This window comes from Zea mays, chromosome 2 (genome assembly GCF_902167145.1).
Source record: "Zea mays cultivar B73 chromosome 2, Zm-B73-REFERENCE-NAM-5.0, whole genome shotgun sequence".
Taxonomy (NCBI): domain Eukaryota; kingdom Viridiplantae; phylum Streptophyta; class Magnoliopsida; order Poales; family Poaceae; genus Zea; species Zea mays.
In genome coordinates this window covers 181475182-181492580 of record NC_050097.1, presented here as the reverse complement: position 1 = coordinate 181492580, position 17399 = coordinate 181475182, and the positions used below count along the sequence as shown (strand labels likewise).

Genomic DNA, 17399 nt, shown 5'->3' with positions numbered 1-17399 from the left:
TTTTGCGCCCTCTCTCTAGGACTCGTTCTTATTTCTAACGCTAACCCGGCTTGTAGTTGTACTTAAGTTTGTAAATTTCAGATTCGCCCTATTCACCTCCCCCTCTAGGCGACTTTCACTTTGGTTGACTTGTGCTCTCATTAGTATGTGGAGTTGAACCACTAGCTCTTGAATTTTCAAAGTAGTTATGCAAAGTCCTTTTCGACATACTGAAATCTGAAAAATTGCAATAATAAAATAATTCATCCTTCGATCACAGTTCAATTGAATTTAGTGTTCCAATTGAAAAATATTTAGACTTTAAAGGACAAGAAATAACCTTGGAGGATGGAGCCGTGTAGTGAAATTTGCTGGCTGCTGCAGGGAGTATGGAGCAGACCAGCAAGGTGCCCAATCCCCACCGACCACAACAAATTGCTGTTGTGCCTGCTGTCTCCTGCCAGTGCTAGGGGCTAGACGCTTAGAGCCCTTGAGCCCACCGGCCACTGCCCATCAGGCATCAGCCACCACAGTACGTAGGGGCTGCCAGCTGCGGTGCTAGGCTGCTGCTGGCCGGCAACGCTGCAGCGATAGAGAGAAGGTAGGAACAGCCGAACATCGAACAACGGTAGAAGCAAGAAACGACGGCATTGGGAACGACGGGAACACATCTTGGTAGGGTTTTTTTAATGGGCTTCTGTTTTTTAATGGGCTTTAGCTTTTTTTAACTTCTCTATATCTTAGCCCCTCCTTTACTATAATATCAGGCTCATAATTGTTAAGGGGGCTTCGATGGGGCTCTGCTGGCCCGAGAGCATTAGGGGGGGCTCGAGACCCCCCACCCCCCCGCCCCAGTGTCAGCTCCATCCCTGGCGGCAAATGGGTAAAGCGGGAGCCGGAGCTGACGCGATTGGAATTTTGGTTCCCGTCCGCACCGAGCCCGGTGCGGGCGTATGCTTATATAGAGAGAGGAGAGTAGACGGGCACGCAGCCTTTATCATCCGTCATATCACCTATCGAGCTAAATTTAAATTGTTAGATTAATGTTAGTTGTATATACTCTTAGACTATCATGTTACAAATAAAAATCTAGCTTTCATTATACAAATATCATGTACTAAACCTATATATTATTACAATTACATATTCTTACCACTACTGGAGACGGGTTCTTTTAGCGAGTGTCTGAAACACTTGGCAAACGACTATTTACACTTGGTAAAAGATTTGCCGGGTGTTGTGCTCGACAAAGTGCTCTCAGTAAAAAAAAAGTCGACATAATCATCTCTGTCGAATGCTTCCTATCGGGCACTCGATAAATACTGTCGAATGTCGTACAGGTACTCCACAAAAAAGTGACGTGGTGACGGCAAGGATCACGGTGATGGAGTCTTTACCGAATGCCTAGATATATCACTTGTCAAAGTAGACCGATGCGCCTAGTGCCTCGGTTACGGCTCTCGACAAAGTTGGCTTCCAGGTGGTCCACGAGACAGGCCTTCGTCGAGTGCTCTGCCCATAGCTTAGTGTTAGCTAGGGCACTCAGTAGAGCTAACAGGTGTGAGTTGTCGTCAGCTGCTGACGACGTCTTAAAGAGCGTCTAGTTTTTACGAATGGACAACACTTGGCAAAATGTCCTTTGTCGAGTGTCTCTATATGCCGAGTGTTCGGCTCTCGGCAGATACATAGTTTGTCGGGTGTTTTTTTGCCGAGTGTGATACTTGACAAACCATACCTTTGCCGAATGCCGGACATCTTGCTTTTGGCAAACGTTGTAGCACTCCACATAGAACATGTCGCCGGTAGTATACAAAATGTTTGGTCTATAATGTTTTTAGACAATAATCATATCTCTAAATGAATAAATAAGATGGTGAGCTCACCTACATTACTTATATCAAATTTATCAGGTTTGGATAAATTGTGATATTAATGCAATTGTTTTCTGATGATCCAACAAGTTTGGAGATTTTAGGGATGGATCCAGATATTTATTTGGATGTTCAATTTGTTGTCTTCTTTCCATTCGATTATGAATAAATAACATATAGAATTTTCTATATAAATTTATATTCTTTTTTTATTAAGGGTATTCATATTCATAAAAAGTAAACCTCAAGTTTGTTCTATATCTTTTAAAAAATCAAACTTACAGATACAAAATTCAGATACGAATACAGATTCAAATGTTTTTTTTCACATTTTATGTTGTAGTTAGAAAACAACGTACATAAAAATTATATAAATTTTTATTCTTGTACCTCATAATATTCTTAATAACATGACTAAAAATGAGCTTCAAATTATATGTGTATCTATGTTAAAATAGTAGATTTGTCATATAAGTCATATGTTTTAGCATCCCTAGGCGATTTCAATCTCAAATTTAGGTGTTTGGTCACGTAGCTTGGCATTTGCCAAGCAGCTAGATGAGTATTGTCATAGTCCATAAGTCAGAGCAGTGGTCAGGCAATGACTGTCCAATTTAAGTTCACATGGGTGTTCCAGGTTGAGGCATACCCCCCCGACTTGAACCTTCCTCTGTTCCAAACCAAACAAATAAAATAGCATTTATAGAAGTTATTAGACTTCTAATATCACAAATGATTCATATAGGAAATACGTAAATAATATCAATTAGGATGCTTTTGGACATGTAATACTACATATGTATAGAATAGTAGTGTTGGTATTACAAATGAGGAAAATTTTACTCTTCAATTCTACCTCTATATATGGTGAAACACTAATGCCATTCTGGTTTAGGAATGGTAATTTCATTGCTTTGTCAAAGCGTCTAGTTTCTCTGTGGTTTCGGTGTTTAATGGCAACATGAGATTATTATGACTAACATACGTTTTGCGAAGGCAAACCAAGGGTAGGTCACAATGATGAAGATGGTTTGAGCAATTGATGGTTTTCATGTCCCTGATTGTGGATTTTGTTTTTGTTTTTGTTTTCAAAGGACAGAAGGCAAGGTTAACAAACTAGTTCTAAGTGTCATTTAGAGTGGAGAGACACTTAGAATAGTTTAATACTTTCTTTTCCCTTTAATCATATTATAAATGAGGGGTATGAATTAGTAGCTTGATCTAGGTGAGTCTAATGAGTTTAGTATGATGTACATAGGGGTGGTAATGGGCTCTAAATTTTATATTATAAAATTTAAGGATCGGATTAGGATCAGACTCTATACCTATTCAATTTTGAACTAAAATTAATTAAGGGATCAAACAAATTGTGAAGAAACATTTGGATCGTGACAATGGGACATTAGTTTACGAAAATTGCTCATGGTTGTAGTAATGACTAGTTGGTCAGTTAGAGATTATAAATACTCCAGTAATAAGTGATTTTCGCATTTAAAAAGCTATAGCAACGCATTTAAGTGTGAGGGAAAACCATTGCCTAGTGAGAGAGTTGAGAGTTTTAAATCGCTCGATTAGTGGTTTCATTAGTGCATAGAGTAATTAGTGTGCACCCATTGATCTCATGAAGCTTGGTTGGGTCAAGTGAGAGTTTGCGATTATTACTTTTGGTGATCATCACCTAGATGACTTAGTAGTGATCGGGAGTGTGGTAATCACTCGGAGAGTTTATAGGTGACTTGACTTGGACTTGTACATGGTTTTTAGTGGTTCACCATGTGAAAGTCGCCTAAAGGGGGGTGAATAGACGAAACCTAAAAATTATAAACTTTGAACACGAACTTCACTCGAGGTTAGCGTTAGAATGAGTAATGATGAAAACAGAATGCGGAAGATGGTTCTTCTTGCCACGAGTTGCTCAATCAATGAGGATAACTTTGGTAGCTAACTCAAAAAAAATGCAAGCAAGACAACCTAGATAAAGGGCGAAGAAGAATCAAATCGCAATACAAGATTAACACAAAGACACGGACAATTTGTTTCTCGAGGTTCGGTTCCGAAGAACCTACTCCCCATTAAGGAGACCACATAGGTCGGGTCTTTTTCAACCCTTTACCTCTCTCAAATGGTCACTTAGACCAGTTGAGTGATTCTTCTTAATACTGAGGGTCACTTAGACCCTGTAAAGATCACCACACTTGCAAGCTTTACAAGTCACTGAGAGTTTAGAAGGAGATGAAAAAAGGATGATCAACAAAGCCAAGCAACAAGAGCAACAAGAAAAACACAAGATCGCACTCTTTAGACTTCCCAAGGCACTAATCACTAATGAACACTAACCACAATTATGGCACTTGGAAGAGCTTGGGAGCTTTGAATGTTTCTTGGAGTGATGCAGTTGCTCTTGTATCGAATGTGAATGGATAGAGGTGGTTGGGCTTGTATTTATAGCCATCAACCACTTCCAAGTCGTTGTCAACTTTTTGCCACACGCGTACGGTCCGCGCTCTTGGCCTGAACGGTGCCCCCTACACATCAACGACTTAAATCGCAACGGTCAGCAGATGCATCGTCAGATTTTAGATAAAGCAATCACAGACGGTCGGTCGTACACCCCGAATGGTCCGCGAGGACGCTATAAATCAATTTTACCAAACCTGGCACCTTCGGGTTTTTTCGGTTTTCAATAGACTGACGATACTCTTCTCTCCTTCGGACAGTTCATAGTAGAAGCGTTGAAATTTACACAGTTCATGTCCGAGGTGTCGCAGACGGTCCACCGGAAGGGCCTGGACGGTCCGCACACAATTGATTTTTTTCCAAAAAGCTCTCCTATCCGGAACAACCTACGTTCTTCCAGACAGTCGACTTAGAATTGAGATGGATGGACTTATGCACTTGTGAATTAATCAACTAGGCAAACTAGTTAGTCTATAAGGTTGTGATGGTAATCAAGTACCAAAATCAATTAGAGACAATGGTAAAGACGATTTCGCTTTCACCGTGTTAGAGTGGTGAAGAACAATGTCATAGAAGAGCACTTAGTCCTTCTACGAACCAAGGGGGAGCGACATCATGCACAGGTGCTCCAATAAAGAATAATGGGAACTACCAAGTCTCTGAGACCTGTCTTTGAATGATTTTTTACTACATGCATTTACTTTTGAGCAATACAATTCAAACATTTATATTCTTAGGGTTCATTTGGCAAGGCTCTGGTTTGCCCAAAAATAGTTCTACCTATGGCTTTCCTGAAAAGTAGCTTTCACAAATCGTTTGCAGAAACAACTTATCCTAGATCTAGAGCAATTTCCTCTATATGCGGCCTCTTCACCGTAGTAAAAAACTGCTCTGGCTTTTAGGTGTTTTTCGAAGTAAACCATTTTAAAAAATGTTTGACATGACTCTAGCTTTTTTCAAGAGAAAAGCCAGAGCCTAAGTCCTACCACACAGGCTCTTAGAATTACAATAGTAGTATAAGATTTGAAATTTGGATGCAAAACTTTGTATTTCAACGCTAGACACTCGGGTGAAGTTGGATTTGTGTTTATAAATGTACGCAAAAAAATAGAGAGGCTCAATTCAACCCCATATTGACCCTTTCACTTTGGACAACCACATTCCACATACTACTAATCGAGGGGCGTCCTCTATGTGTCTGATTGGTTTACTGCGCCCGCACACCTAGTCTCACGCGAGCTTGCCGGCCAGGTACATCCATTTCTGGTGTATGTGCAGATGCAGGTAAATGACCTCAAAATGACTTATTTTGTATCCACTCATGTAGCCACCGTTCCTCGCGTACAGGCAACCAAACAGACGCTTAGCCAAAGTCAACGCACGAGATGATTCATGATGGAATAGTGCGGGAAACCAATCAGGTGGTATGTGATCTATGTGATGCAAAATCTATACTCGCTAGAATATAAACTTGCCAAACAAATAAACAATCATTGTAATATCCATATTTTTTTAGATAAAGGAAGCTTATATTGAAAATACCAAGTCATTACATCAAAAGGATACAAATCCTTGGTACAGAACAATCATTGTAATATCCATATATACTCATGCATGTAATATATGAGCTTGATAGCCTATGAACTTTTGTGAATCAGTTGGCATATAAACGTCATCAACCAATATTGCGGTGGTTAATGGTTTATCCTGATATTTTTGTTGCTTGTGGTAGAAAACGGTCCTACTATTATTGCCCGTATCTCTATAAATCTGATAACAGTATTTGATGCATGCGTATCGTTTACATTTACAAAATCAATAAGCTGTTTGGTTTGAGGGATGAGCTAGTCCATCATCTTCTCACTCCTCACTTTTTTTGTTTGGTTTGTGGAATAGATTGAGTTGATCCATCATCACCTTATTCCTTATAGTTATTTAGTTAGTACTAATATGAGGAATGGAGTCATCCCACCAAATTTGAGGAATGGATCCATGATGCATCATCACATTTTGGATAGAGTGATTCCTCAAACCAAACACCCCGAAAATGAATGAAACAGCTCTGCACAAATATAGAAAGCGGTCCTGCTTGCATGGTTTTGGTTGGTGATTCTCCAACCGGGAGCAGCAGCGGTTGCATGGGCGTTTACCTGATGATCAAGCAATATCCTTTGGTTGAAGAATAGAGAGAGGGAGAGAGAGTTACGAAGCAACGATTTGTACTTCTCGAGATTTTCAGCCTCCAGACCGTACCTCAAAAGTGACTAGTCACCACTCACCACTCACCATCTTCATTTTCGTCAAAAGAAGAGAGAGGCATGCCTACGAAACCTGTTATATGCAGCGGCTTTCCTATCTTAGAGACACTTCTAATTTAAAATTCACTTTACAAATAATATTATTTATATTATAAAACAGTGTTTTACATGATCTGCTAAATACAGCCTTACCACCTCCAAAAGCAGCCTGTTTCTGTTTCATCTCTTTTCTCGGTGCATATATTTTAGATGTACATGATAATGTATTGTATCTAAAAATCTAAAATTGCTTCTTTTCTTTGCTTTCTTTGGCAGAAATGGTTAAAACAGATGTAGGCAACAATATTTTGTTTACTACTATTCTTTCGTGCTGACATATCTCAATGACTTTTTTCTTCCTCTACAAAGGAAGGAGCAAGCTTATTTATGGCAACAAGAAGAAAACCTATTGTTTCGGGGAGAATTCAATCCTATACCACTCTGTTGGTGCCTTTTTGGTCACCAAACACAATAATGAACCGCTTGGCAGTACTTGGCACCTTGGGTTCGGCCCCGCAAGATGAACAGTAGTGGCGGCCTACGATAGGTCGCCGGATCGCCTGGTGGTGCCCTCTGCGACGGCGCGGACGGTCCGCGGCCTTGGGCCGGACGGTCCGTGACCTGGGCGCAGGAGCGGTGTCTTCCCTGCGTCACACCGGACGGTCCGCAGCTCTGGGCCGGACGGTCCGCGACCTGGCGACAGGGTCGTCTTCCTCCTCCTTGCTGGAATCTAGATCTCGTCCCCTTGGGGGAAAAGATCTTAAGGTGCTCCGGGTCGACAGGTCACCCGGGGCGTCCCCAGACGATGTGGAGTCGCCTAGGAATTAAGAGATCAAATCGAGGAAGAGGTCTTGGATGGACAACTAGATCTTGCCCCCCGGGAGGGGTGAGATCCTAGGGTCGTCTTGGGATCGGCAGGCCACCCAAGACGGAGCTAGACGACGTAGAGTCGACTAGGGGTGGAGGTGGATATGCGGAAGGCTACAACTAGAACTATGCTACATCTACTTCTAGGGCAGGAAAAGTAAGTAAGGTAATTGGTTCGATTGGAATGTGTTCGGGGGTTCTCAATCGGTCGTACCCCTTTATATTTATAGGGGAGGAGGTATGGACCTTTTCCTAAGAGATAGCTAACAAACTCCCACGTGATTAGATGGATAACCACGCACGAGATAAGGATAAACATCCGAGTCAATCTAATCTCGGGACACGCGGACCGTCCGGGCCCATGGGCCGGACCGTCCGCTCATTTTGGTGTCCAACATATGCCCCCCTGCCTTTTGGTGGAGCTTGGCGAACCAAAAGCATTAGCGAAAACTTCGGAAACAATTGACCTCATGAGGTTTTGTTCCCGAAGTAAGGACTCAGCTCGATGCAAGTCATCGGCTCTTGCGATCAGATAATATAAATACTTGATGGAACTTTAATGCACAGAGGCCGTTTCGGATCGCATCCTCTTCGGCCATGTCTACCTGATCAACCTGTCAATAGGCAAAAACTTGTGGTGCCCCCCAGCCCAAATAAGCAAACGGATTGGGCCAGTAATACGAATTCATCGCCGTACCACCCCACACATGAGCAGGACAACACATCGGCGATGGATAGAATGGGACGCACCATGCTATCTCTGGAGGAGGATGACAAGGCGATCTTGGTTGTGCTACCCTTTGGGTCCGTTTAGTCGTCTTTTGCTTTCGCACAGGTCGCCCTTTTGACTTCGTTTGTTTTATTGGCCGGTTGTGTGGAACGACCTTCTTCATATATTTGGCAAGCAACTGACCAAAAGTAGGGCCGACTCTACTGAGTCGTCCAGACGTCTTAGTAGTGTTTTGTTTCCTAACACTTGTGTTGAAACGTTGTGGTCCGATGGTCTGAGGTTGCTGCTTCTGACCATCTGCGGACCGTCCGGCCATCATAGCCGGACTGTCCGCGCCTGTCTCGGACTGTTCAGCCTTAGTACCCGGATCGTCCGGCGTACGCAGGACAAATGACCGTGATCGGGTGTCCGATCGTGCTTGCCCCCCGGTGCCTCCGGTCTTTCTTTTGTCCGGAGCCTTCAGAGTAACCATTCTGCGTGACATATTTGGTGTGCGAGGATCACCAATGACGATATTTTTATTTTTACTTTTATCGGCCGCACAAGGCCGAATTATGGCCTTTTTGCTCGTTGGCTCTAATGTGGTGACAAGAACAGGTGGTCTGTCAATTTTCACCTCTTTTTGAAACCTCAACCGGCCTTCGTTTATAGCCGATTGTATTTGCCGACGGAAGACGGCACAATCATTGGTGTTATGGAGAAAGGAGCCATGCCATTTGCAATAAACGCGCCCTTTTAATTGTTCAACCGGAGGAATTATATGTGACAATTTAATATTACCATGTTTAAGCAACTCATCAAATATTTTATCACATTTAGTAATATTAAATGTGAACTTAAATTTTTCCTTTTGTGTCGAGTGCGGGTGAGAGCGAACAGAAGGTTTGGCCTTAGTGGGCCAAACAAGCTCAGAGACATGTGACTTTTTTAGTTCTTGGGGCTTGGGTGGTCGATTATATTTATGTCGGTCTTCCGCACTAGGCGGATCACAGGTGACTTTTGGTGCTCCGGACGGTCCGACCTGCACAGTCGGACGGTCTGCGGGTGGATCGGACGGTCCGGTACTATCCTCGGACTGTCCGGTCACGTCAGGCAACATCTGTGACCCTTGTGGTGGGCTCTGTGTAACTCCGGACTGTCCGACGTAGGGTGCTGGACGGTCTGACGGAGGGTCGGACGGTCCGCTATTATGTGCGGACGGTCCGGCCGCGCTCAGAGTTGACTCACCATTTAGCGAAGATGGTGGTGACGGTCGTCCTGGATATGAGTCCATCGGCATACCAGAATATGGCTGGGGAAACCCTTTTGTTGCCGATGTGTTTGGCGCAATTGTTTTGGCGCCTAATTTATGTGATAAAAAACTAGGCATGTGAGTTTTTCCTAATGCATGCGCCATCCTTTCTATATCCTCTGTGATACTTTTAATCCGATTATCAAAAGAAATTTTAATAGATGGAATATCATCGACTGACCTGGCATCACCTATTGTGGGGAGCTGTTGCAGCACGGCTAACATATACTCGGCGTTTATCTCCCTCTCTTGGACGGTCTTCTGGTGGCAGTCTACCCTGAAGTGCGAGAGGTACCACTTATCCGCCACCTTGAGCACCTGATCCTTTTGTCGATGGGCCTCCTCGTCTATTTTCTCCATGTCATCTTCTAATCTTTTATGCTCAGCGGCCGATAAATTAGTCAGCCTTGTGTTGCTGTTTGAAGAAGCACCATTGAGATCTTTAGAATCGGCCATGTAAGACTGATTTTGTAGATCTGCAACTTCTCCCCCAGCGGAGTCGCCAAAAGTATGTTGGTGCCTTTTTGGTCACCAAACACAATAATGAACCGCTTGGCAGTACTTGGCACCTTGGGTTCGGCCCCGCAAGATGAACAGTAGTGGCGGCCTACGATAGGTCGCCGGATCGCCTGGTGGGCCCTCTGCGACGGCGCGGACGGTTCGCGGCCTTGGGCCGGACGGTCCGCGACCTGGGCGCAGGAGCGGTGTCTTCCCTGCGTCACACCGGACGGTCCGCAGCTCTGGGCCGGACGGTCCGTGACCTGGCAACAGGGTCGTCTTCCTCCTCCTTGCTGGAATCTAGATCTCGTCCCCTTGGGGGAAAAGATCTTAAGGTGCTCCGGGTCGACAGGTCACCCGGGGCGTCCCCAGACGATGTGGAGTCGCCTAGGAATTAAGAGATCAAATCGAGGAAGAGGTCTTGGATGGACAACTAGATCTTGCCCCCCGGGAGGGGTGAGATCCTAGGGTCGTCTTGGGATCGGCAGGCCACCCAAGACGGAGCTAGACGACGTAGAGTCGACTAGGGGTGGAGGTGGATATGCGGAAGGCTACAACTAGAACTATGCTACATCTACTTCTAGGGCAGGAAAAGTAAGGTAATTGGTTCGATTGGAATGTGTTCGGGGGTTCTCAATCGGCCGTACCCCTTTATATTTATAGGGGAGGAGGTCTGGACCTTTTCCTAAGAGATAGCTAACAAACTCCCACGTGATTAGATGGATAACCACGCATGAGATAAGGATAAACATCCGAGTCAATCTAATCTCGGGACACGCGGACCGTCCGGGCCCATGGGCCGGACCGTCCGCTTATTTTGGTGTCCAACACACTCTTAAAGTGATAGATCTAAGTAATAGCACTACTAAGAATAGGGGTCCAAGATATACCACTTCTAAGTCACTCCCTCTTCAAACAATATCAAGATAGCCGCTAACTCCTATCTTCTCCACTCTAATGAAGTTTTAACACAAAATTTCACATGCTTGGACCAATTTGACATTCACTATACAAACCTAGTCGCGTACCTGTGTAAAAAGAACACATGAAAAACATGATCTAGACATCCCCTAAAAACAATATAATATAATTAGGTTAAAAAGTAAAATATTAAAACATAGTAAAATGCACAATAATAATTATAATTCATAAAATTCCAGCACATAGTCTGAGTACATGTCAACACAATATTTCAGTATTTTATATGCATCTAATTTAAACACAATAGCCTAATCTGTAGATAGATTTAGGGCTGCCTATAGTGGTATTATATTGTTTCGATATTTTAATATTTTATGGGACACATAAATATTTTTTTACTATACTGATCGATTTCACAGTTTTGATATTAACACATAGCAAAAAAATAAAATATTAAAACATAATATATTATGTTTTACTTTGCATGTTCCGCTATATTATGTTTTGCACTAAACTTCATGTGTTCCATATTGTCAAAGAACATAGGAATTCTATGTTTTATATTTTATGCCATAATATTTTATTTTTTTATCCATATCGGCCGATTTTACTATATCTTATTTTTTAATATAATTATATTATATTATTTTTGATGTGATGTCTAGACCATGTTTTTATGTGTTCAGCGCTTCTATAGTTGGGGGTGGAATCGGTCAAAACACGTGAAATTTAATGTTAAAACTTGGTTAAAGCGAAGAAAAAGAGCAGTTTAGATGCAAACGTGATTAATTGCGCCTCTTCCGTTTGCTTCGAAAGGCAGGTACCGAAGCACTTTCTCTTCACCAGACCTAACACGACATCTAGCATCAAGATTCACGAGGCACCGCACATTGCAAGGCTAAAAACACCTAAACCTGCCTTGTTTGGGGGCAAAAATATATAGCAACGATCCATCAGCATTCATTCAACCTACACCTCCTCTTTCGCCTACATCTTTTCCTTTGTGCATATGTCAATCTACACAAGTACACAACACACATCAACGAATGGGGTTCGACTTCGACGCCCACGGCCCGGACCAGGTGCCTCATCATTTCACGTTCGGCTTCGGCGAGTAGCGGAACGGGGAGGCGCGGGGCCCGTCCGAGAGGCTCCGCACGGGCTGCTGCTGCCCGTTCCGCCCGAACGGGCTCTGTGCCTTGGAGGAGCCGTGGCCGTGGCTGCTCCTGCCGTTCATGCTGCTCGAGTGCGCCATGCGCTCGGCGTGCATCGTCTGGTAGAAGTAGGAGGCGCTCGCCATGTCCCTCAGGTTCTGCAGCGGCCTGAGGACCTCCACCACCTGGCTCATCAGGGGCCGCGCCTTGGGGTCCCGGCTGAGGCAGGCGCGCGCTAGCTGCGCCGCCTTCTGCGCGCCCTTCACAGAGAAGTTGCCCTCCAGCCGAGGGTCAACCAGCTTGTAGAACCGCTGCCTCTCCCCTAGGAGGGGCCGTGCCCATTCCACCAGGTTGTGCTCCCCGTTGGGCCGATTCTTGTCCATTGACCTGCGCCCCGACATCATCTCAAGAAGCACGACCCCGAAGCTGTAGACATCGCTCTTTGATGTCAGATGACCTGACAAAGTGGGACAGAAAGACAAAAAAAAATGCACGTCAAGCAAAGACCAGACCAGACCAGACGTGTAAACAGTAGAGTAAAAGGGTGTTTAAATCTTAAGAGAACAGGGTCGTCAAATTATCCCTTCAATATTATGAATGTGAAGCCAATGCAAATCTAGGTAAAGACTTCAGCCCCCACAAACAAAAATTCTATTGATGTCATCTGAGGATATGTGACTGCTGGGGTCAACTCACTGAGAATATCTACATTCTACATGAACTATCATGCCCAATACCCCAATACAAACATACCACTAATGGAAACTTGACATATTATCCAAACAAGTATGGCATGCGGCACTAAAGCATTATTACAACGTCCCTCAACGAGCATAACTTCCAACCTTAATAGGGTGTTTGGTTTGAGGAATAAGCTAGTCCATCATCTTCTCACTCTTCACTTTTTTGTTTGATTTTTGGAATAGAATGAGTTGATTCATCACCACATCATTCCTCATAGTTAATTAGTTAGTATTAACATGAGGAATGAAGTCATCCCACCAAATTTGAAGAATGGACTCATGATGCACCACCTCATCTACCTCATCTTGGATGAAGTGATTCCTCGGTGCCTCATCTACCTCATCTTGGATGAAGTGATTCCTCAAACCAAACATCCCCTAAATGTCTTCACAGAAGCATCAAGTGATGGATAACTGATTATCTCAGCGTACTTAAACATCGCTTTTAATGCACAACAAGCAGATATTCGATTTTAGGACAGGTAAACTGAATCTAGTGAATGGGTTCGTTGCTCACTGGTAGCACTGGCAGTGGCCAGACTGCTCACCAGAGTTTGATGGACACTCAGGTGTCGCACCGGTGCAGGTCCATGGAAAAATCCATTGCCTCGATTGCGATGCCATGAGAATGTAATGTGACCTATGGAGACTTGGTTGGTACTGTCAACCTCTCTAGGAAAGTGATCTTCCTTGCTAACTGTAGTTCTAGACTTCTAGGTCCGCCTCTGTGTGTGTGGCGGGCGTGGTGTGTGCGTGTTGGGGGCGGGGGTGTGGAAGGAGTATGTACGCACATGATCAGATGTTACAGTTGTACTCCGAAAGAGAGGGTAAGAAAGAAGGTAGAGAAAATCTGACAATGTGCTTACCAGTCATGACATATTCTGGTGCTGCATATCCATAGGTTCCCATTACTCGAGTAGAGACATGAGTTTTATCACCTACAGGTCCGTCTTTTGCAAGCCCAAAATCGGAGAGTTTTGCATTATACTCCTATACAAGCAATATAACATAAGATGCAACAGTATGTAAATAATGAGACACACACTGCATAATCCTATTCATTAACTTACCGCATCCAGTAGTATATTAGATGTTTTAAAATCACGATAAATGACTGGACTTTCTGCTTCTTCATGAAGGAAAGCCAGACCCTTTGCTGCTCCCAGTGCAACCTTCATTCTGATAGCCCATGGGAGAGGAAGAGACCCTACAGTAGAAAGCAGAATTGTTTACTTTAAGATTCAACATTTCCATGATACTATTTAAAGGATGCCTAAGCTACACAAATAAATACAGGAGAACATCATGCGCCCTCATATGATACACGATTATTTGCTTAAGAAAAAAAGGTGAATCCTAAACAGAAGTTAGTGCTCCAATCATTAAGGAATAAGCCAGATACATACTTCTAAAAAGATGGTTATCCAAACTGCCACGAGGCATGAATTCATACACCAGCAACCTTTGGTCATCTTCAACACAATATCCAATCAACTTGACCAAATTGGGATGGTGAAGATTTCCAAGAAAATCAACTTCAGCCTGGAAAAGATCAATTAAAACAGAGTATGAGACGCAGCCATCAAGAATTGACACCAAAAATATGTAAACATCATATGTGAACTTGCAAATAGGTAAAACAAACATAGCACATACCACCCATTCTTTATGCCCTTGAAGCCCGTCATGGTTTAGTGTCTTGACAGCAACCGTGAGACCTGTACCAGGTTTCACGGGTGCAGTTCCGTTCTCTTCGATCCACCCTTTAAAAACACATCCAAAACCCCCTTCTCCAAGGAGACTTTCAGGCCTGAAGTTCCGGGTAGCACATTTTAGATCATTGAATGCAAACTTGCGCAGCTGAAAGGCAACTTTTATCAATTCTCCATCTTTAGATGCAGATGAACTGCTTTCAGCGTTACTAGTAGTTGTAGAACCTGAGACTACCAATGCGACCGGTTGATTCCTGCTACCATTTTCTGTTGACTTTTCTGCTGTTACATGAAATTACAACAGTTTAGTATGCCATACTGACAAAAGAGAGTCTTCTGACAATATGATCTGAACAAACAAAAGCAAAAGTTCCATCTGCAGTCTGAGTATGACTTTATGCATGCATCCTTGAAAGCATCTGACAAAGACCACTGAAGTATATATTTAGTCCACACAGTGTCTTGCTGAAAGCCGAAGCAAATATAAAAAAGGATATCACATGAACATGGCACAACCAAATAGCCCATGCTAATAGTGACTTGTGTAGCATACAATAAATGCAGTAGATCATCACACCACAGATAGTATCAGTTAATGTACCAACTTACAAGAGGTGCTCTAATTCATTATTTTCATTTAATAAATCCCTGTTGTAAATACAAAAATGAGCACTTTATGTTCCTAGTAAAAGTATCGAAATGCTGACTGGCATTATTTCATCACACATCCTCCATACTTTTAAGTTCATTAGTCATTTAGTTCCAATTATGAAAAGGTGTTTCGATTCATACTAGAATAAATTAATTGCAAGCTAGACTCCATAGAAATACAAATACTTCTTGGTGTACACAGTTAATGGACAATCTATTCCGCAGATGGTAACAAACATTCTAGAGATGAGTTTTTCTCTGAAGTGACATTTTTCTTATTCTACTTTCAGAAATATTAACTAACCAATATGACCATTTTTACTCGTTAGCATAACAATTATGTAACATATCACTGAGAATGAATACCTAGGTTAGTAGGCTCCATAGCATAGCATAGTACATCACATGAATTTTCGCAAACTGGGCTTATATTTCTACATGAGCTACAGTGCCATACTGGACACAACAAACAGTAAATAGCAACTAAACCACAACTAGTTCAAACACCACACCTGCTGACATTACAGCATCAAAATCAGAGTCAGGTGTATGAGTCTAACGCACCAACAACTATTTGCAATGGAGAAGGCAATAACATTCTTTCCTGCGGAAAGTAACTCCAAGTTCGCTATACACCTCAAGCGAACAGTATTGAGCCAAAACCGACACATGCTAATGCTATTCTAAAATTAGATACTCGGGAAACCACTAATGACGCTGGTCCACTCACACTTGCTCCTCCAGAACCTGAACTATCATGTGTGCTGCTGCTCAGCAAGAAAGATGCTTGTTGTACAGGATTTGCCAACAAATCGGTGATCCTTTGTATATGCTGAAGGCAATCATTACCAGTCCATCCGCAAATTCAATGCTCAATAGAAGGATATAACTGAAAGAGTTGTCGATCCCAGCTGCAGCCTCACATATCTCCCTCAAACACCGGCGTAGTAACTACCGAAAACTGCACACGTCCTCAGGACCATTTACAATCGATCAGCTGCAAGCTCAACATGAGGTGACAAAGTGCGACATGTGTATGTTACATCATTACCCATAACGAAATGAGGGCTTACAGTACGGCGTCGCAATTATGGTCACTAGACGAGCAAATCCCATCCACCGCGCGAGCAAGGCAGCAAAGCACAATGCGGAGCGAGTATGCGGGTGACATGAGAGAGAGACGTTTACCGCCGTGCGTGCTGGCGCTGCTGGTGGAGGTGTCGACCTTGGACCTCGGCGGCGGCGGCGGCGGCGGCGGCGGGCATGTTCCGACGGGCCAGAGGCGGATGCAGCAACCGGTGGAGACGGCGGTGTCGTCGTCGGCGCCCTTGGGGTCCGCGCGGCGCCTACTGCTGCCGCGGCGGCTGCGGCGGCACCAGCCCCAGCGCTCCCTCTCCTCCCCGGAGCTCTCCCACCCGTCGAACTGCCCCAGCTCCGGCGGCGCGAGCCCCATAAGACTAGGGACTTACCTCCTCCGCCTCCTCCTAATCAGAACCCGGCAATGGCCCCCGGCACCACCTCTCCGGGCGGCAAGAGCACCAGATCGGCGCCGGGTAATCTCCGCCTCACGCGCTGACGAGCACCAAGCGGCCCGCCCGCTAGCCGCCCGAGCCGCTGGGGAAGAGAAGAATAAAAAAGTCACTGGTTCCCGCACGCGGAAGCACCGCGACCCAGCCTCCCCACCGAATCACGCCGGGTCTCGGGCGCCGGCCGCGCGATTCCGCCGCATCGGGCGTGTGTCTCGCACGAGGAGCACCTCGCGAAGCCCAGCACGGAATCAGGTGCGCGCGCAAGCCCAGCAGCCACGGACACCGCCGCCGCGCGTGAGCTGAGCCGAGCCTAGTGGAGCGCCTCCCAGGGAAGGACAGCGCCGTCCGGCGGCGGCGGCTGTGGCGGTGTGGCCGTGTGGAAGTGGGGAATAAACGAAGCGAAGGGGAAGGAATAATGGATTGTGTCAAGGAAAGGAAGGGAAGGCATAGGAGAGAGAAAGTGGTAGAGAGAGACAGGGCAAAGACCGCAGCGACCAGACTACATTTTTGCTTCTTTCGGAAGCACGTGGCCGACGTGGCAGAGTCTTTTTCCGCGTGCGGCAGCACTGGCTCCGTGGGCCCGCGCCGGGCTGACGTGCGCAACCGCACAGAGTTGACTCGGTCAGCGCGGCCTCGAGCGCCCGATGTTGTTGGATATCAATTGGAAAATCTAAGGCCCCTTTTTAGTTTGATGGACTA

The 17399-nt window shown here is 44.5% G+C and overlaps 1 protein-coding gene across 2 annotated transcripts; it reads right to left on the bottom strand.

The window, feature by feature from the left end:
- Window positions 1-11801: 11801 nt before the first annotated feature.
- Window positions 11802-17181, bottom strand: LOC100279298 (putative protein kinase superfamily protein). 2 transcript variants are annotated; one of them, XM_008669548.3, is made up of 6 exons: window positions 16360-17181; window positions 14465-14799; window positions 14215-14350; window positions 13879-14015; window positions 13675-13798; window positions 11802-12522 (listed from the first exon to the last, which is right to left on the bottom strand). In XM_008669548.3, the coding sequence occupies exons 1-6, from the start codon at window positions 16622-16624 to the stop codon at window positions 12002-12004; spliced, it is 1518 nt and encodes a 505-aa protein (XP_008667770.1). In that variant the 5' UTR covers window positions 16625-17181; the 3' UTR covers window positions 11802-12001. The 2 variants fall into 2 exon arrangements, with proteins under 2 accessions (XP_008667770.1, NP_001145791.1); NM_001152319.1 differs by having other exon boundaries at window positions 11822-12522; window positions 14465-14802; window positions 16360-17077.
- Window positions 17182-17399: the final 218 nt, after the last annotated feature.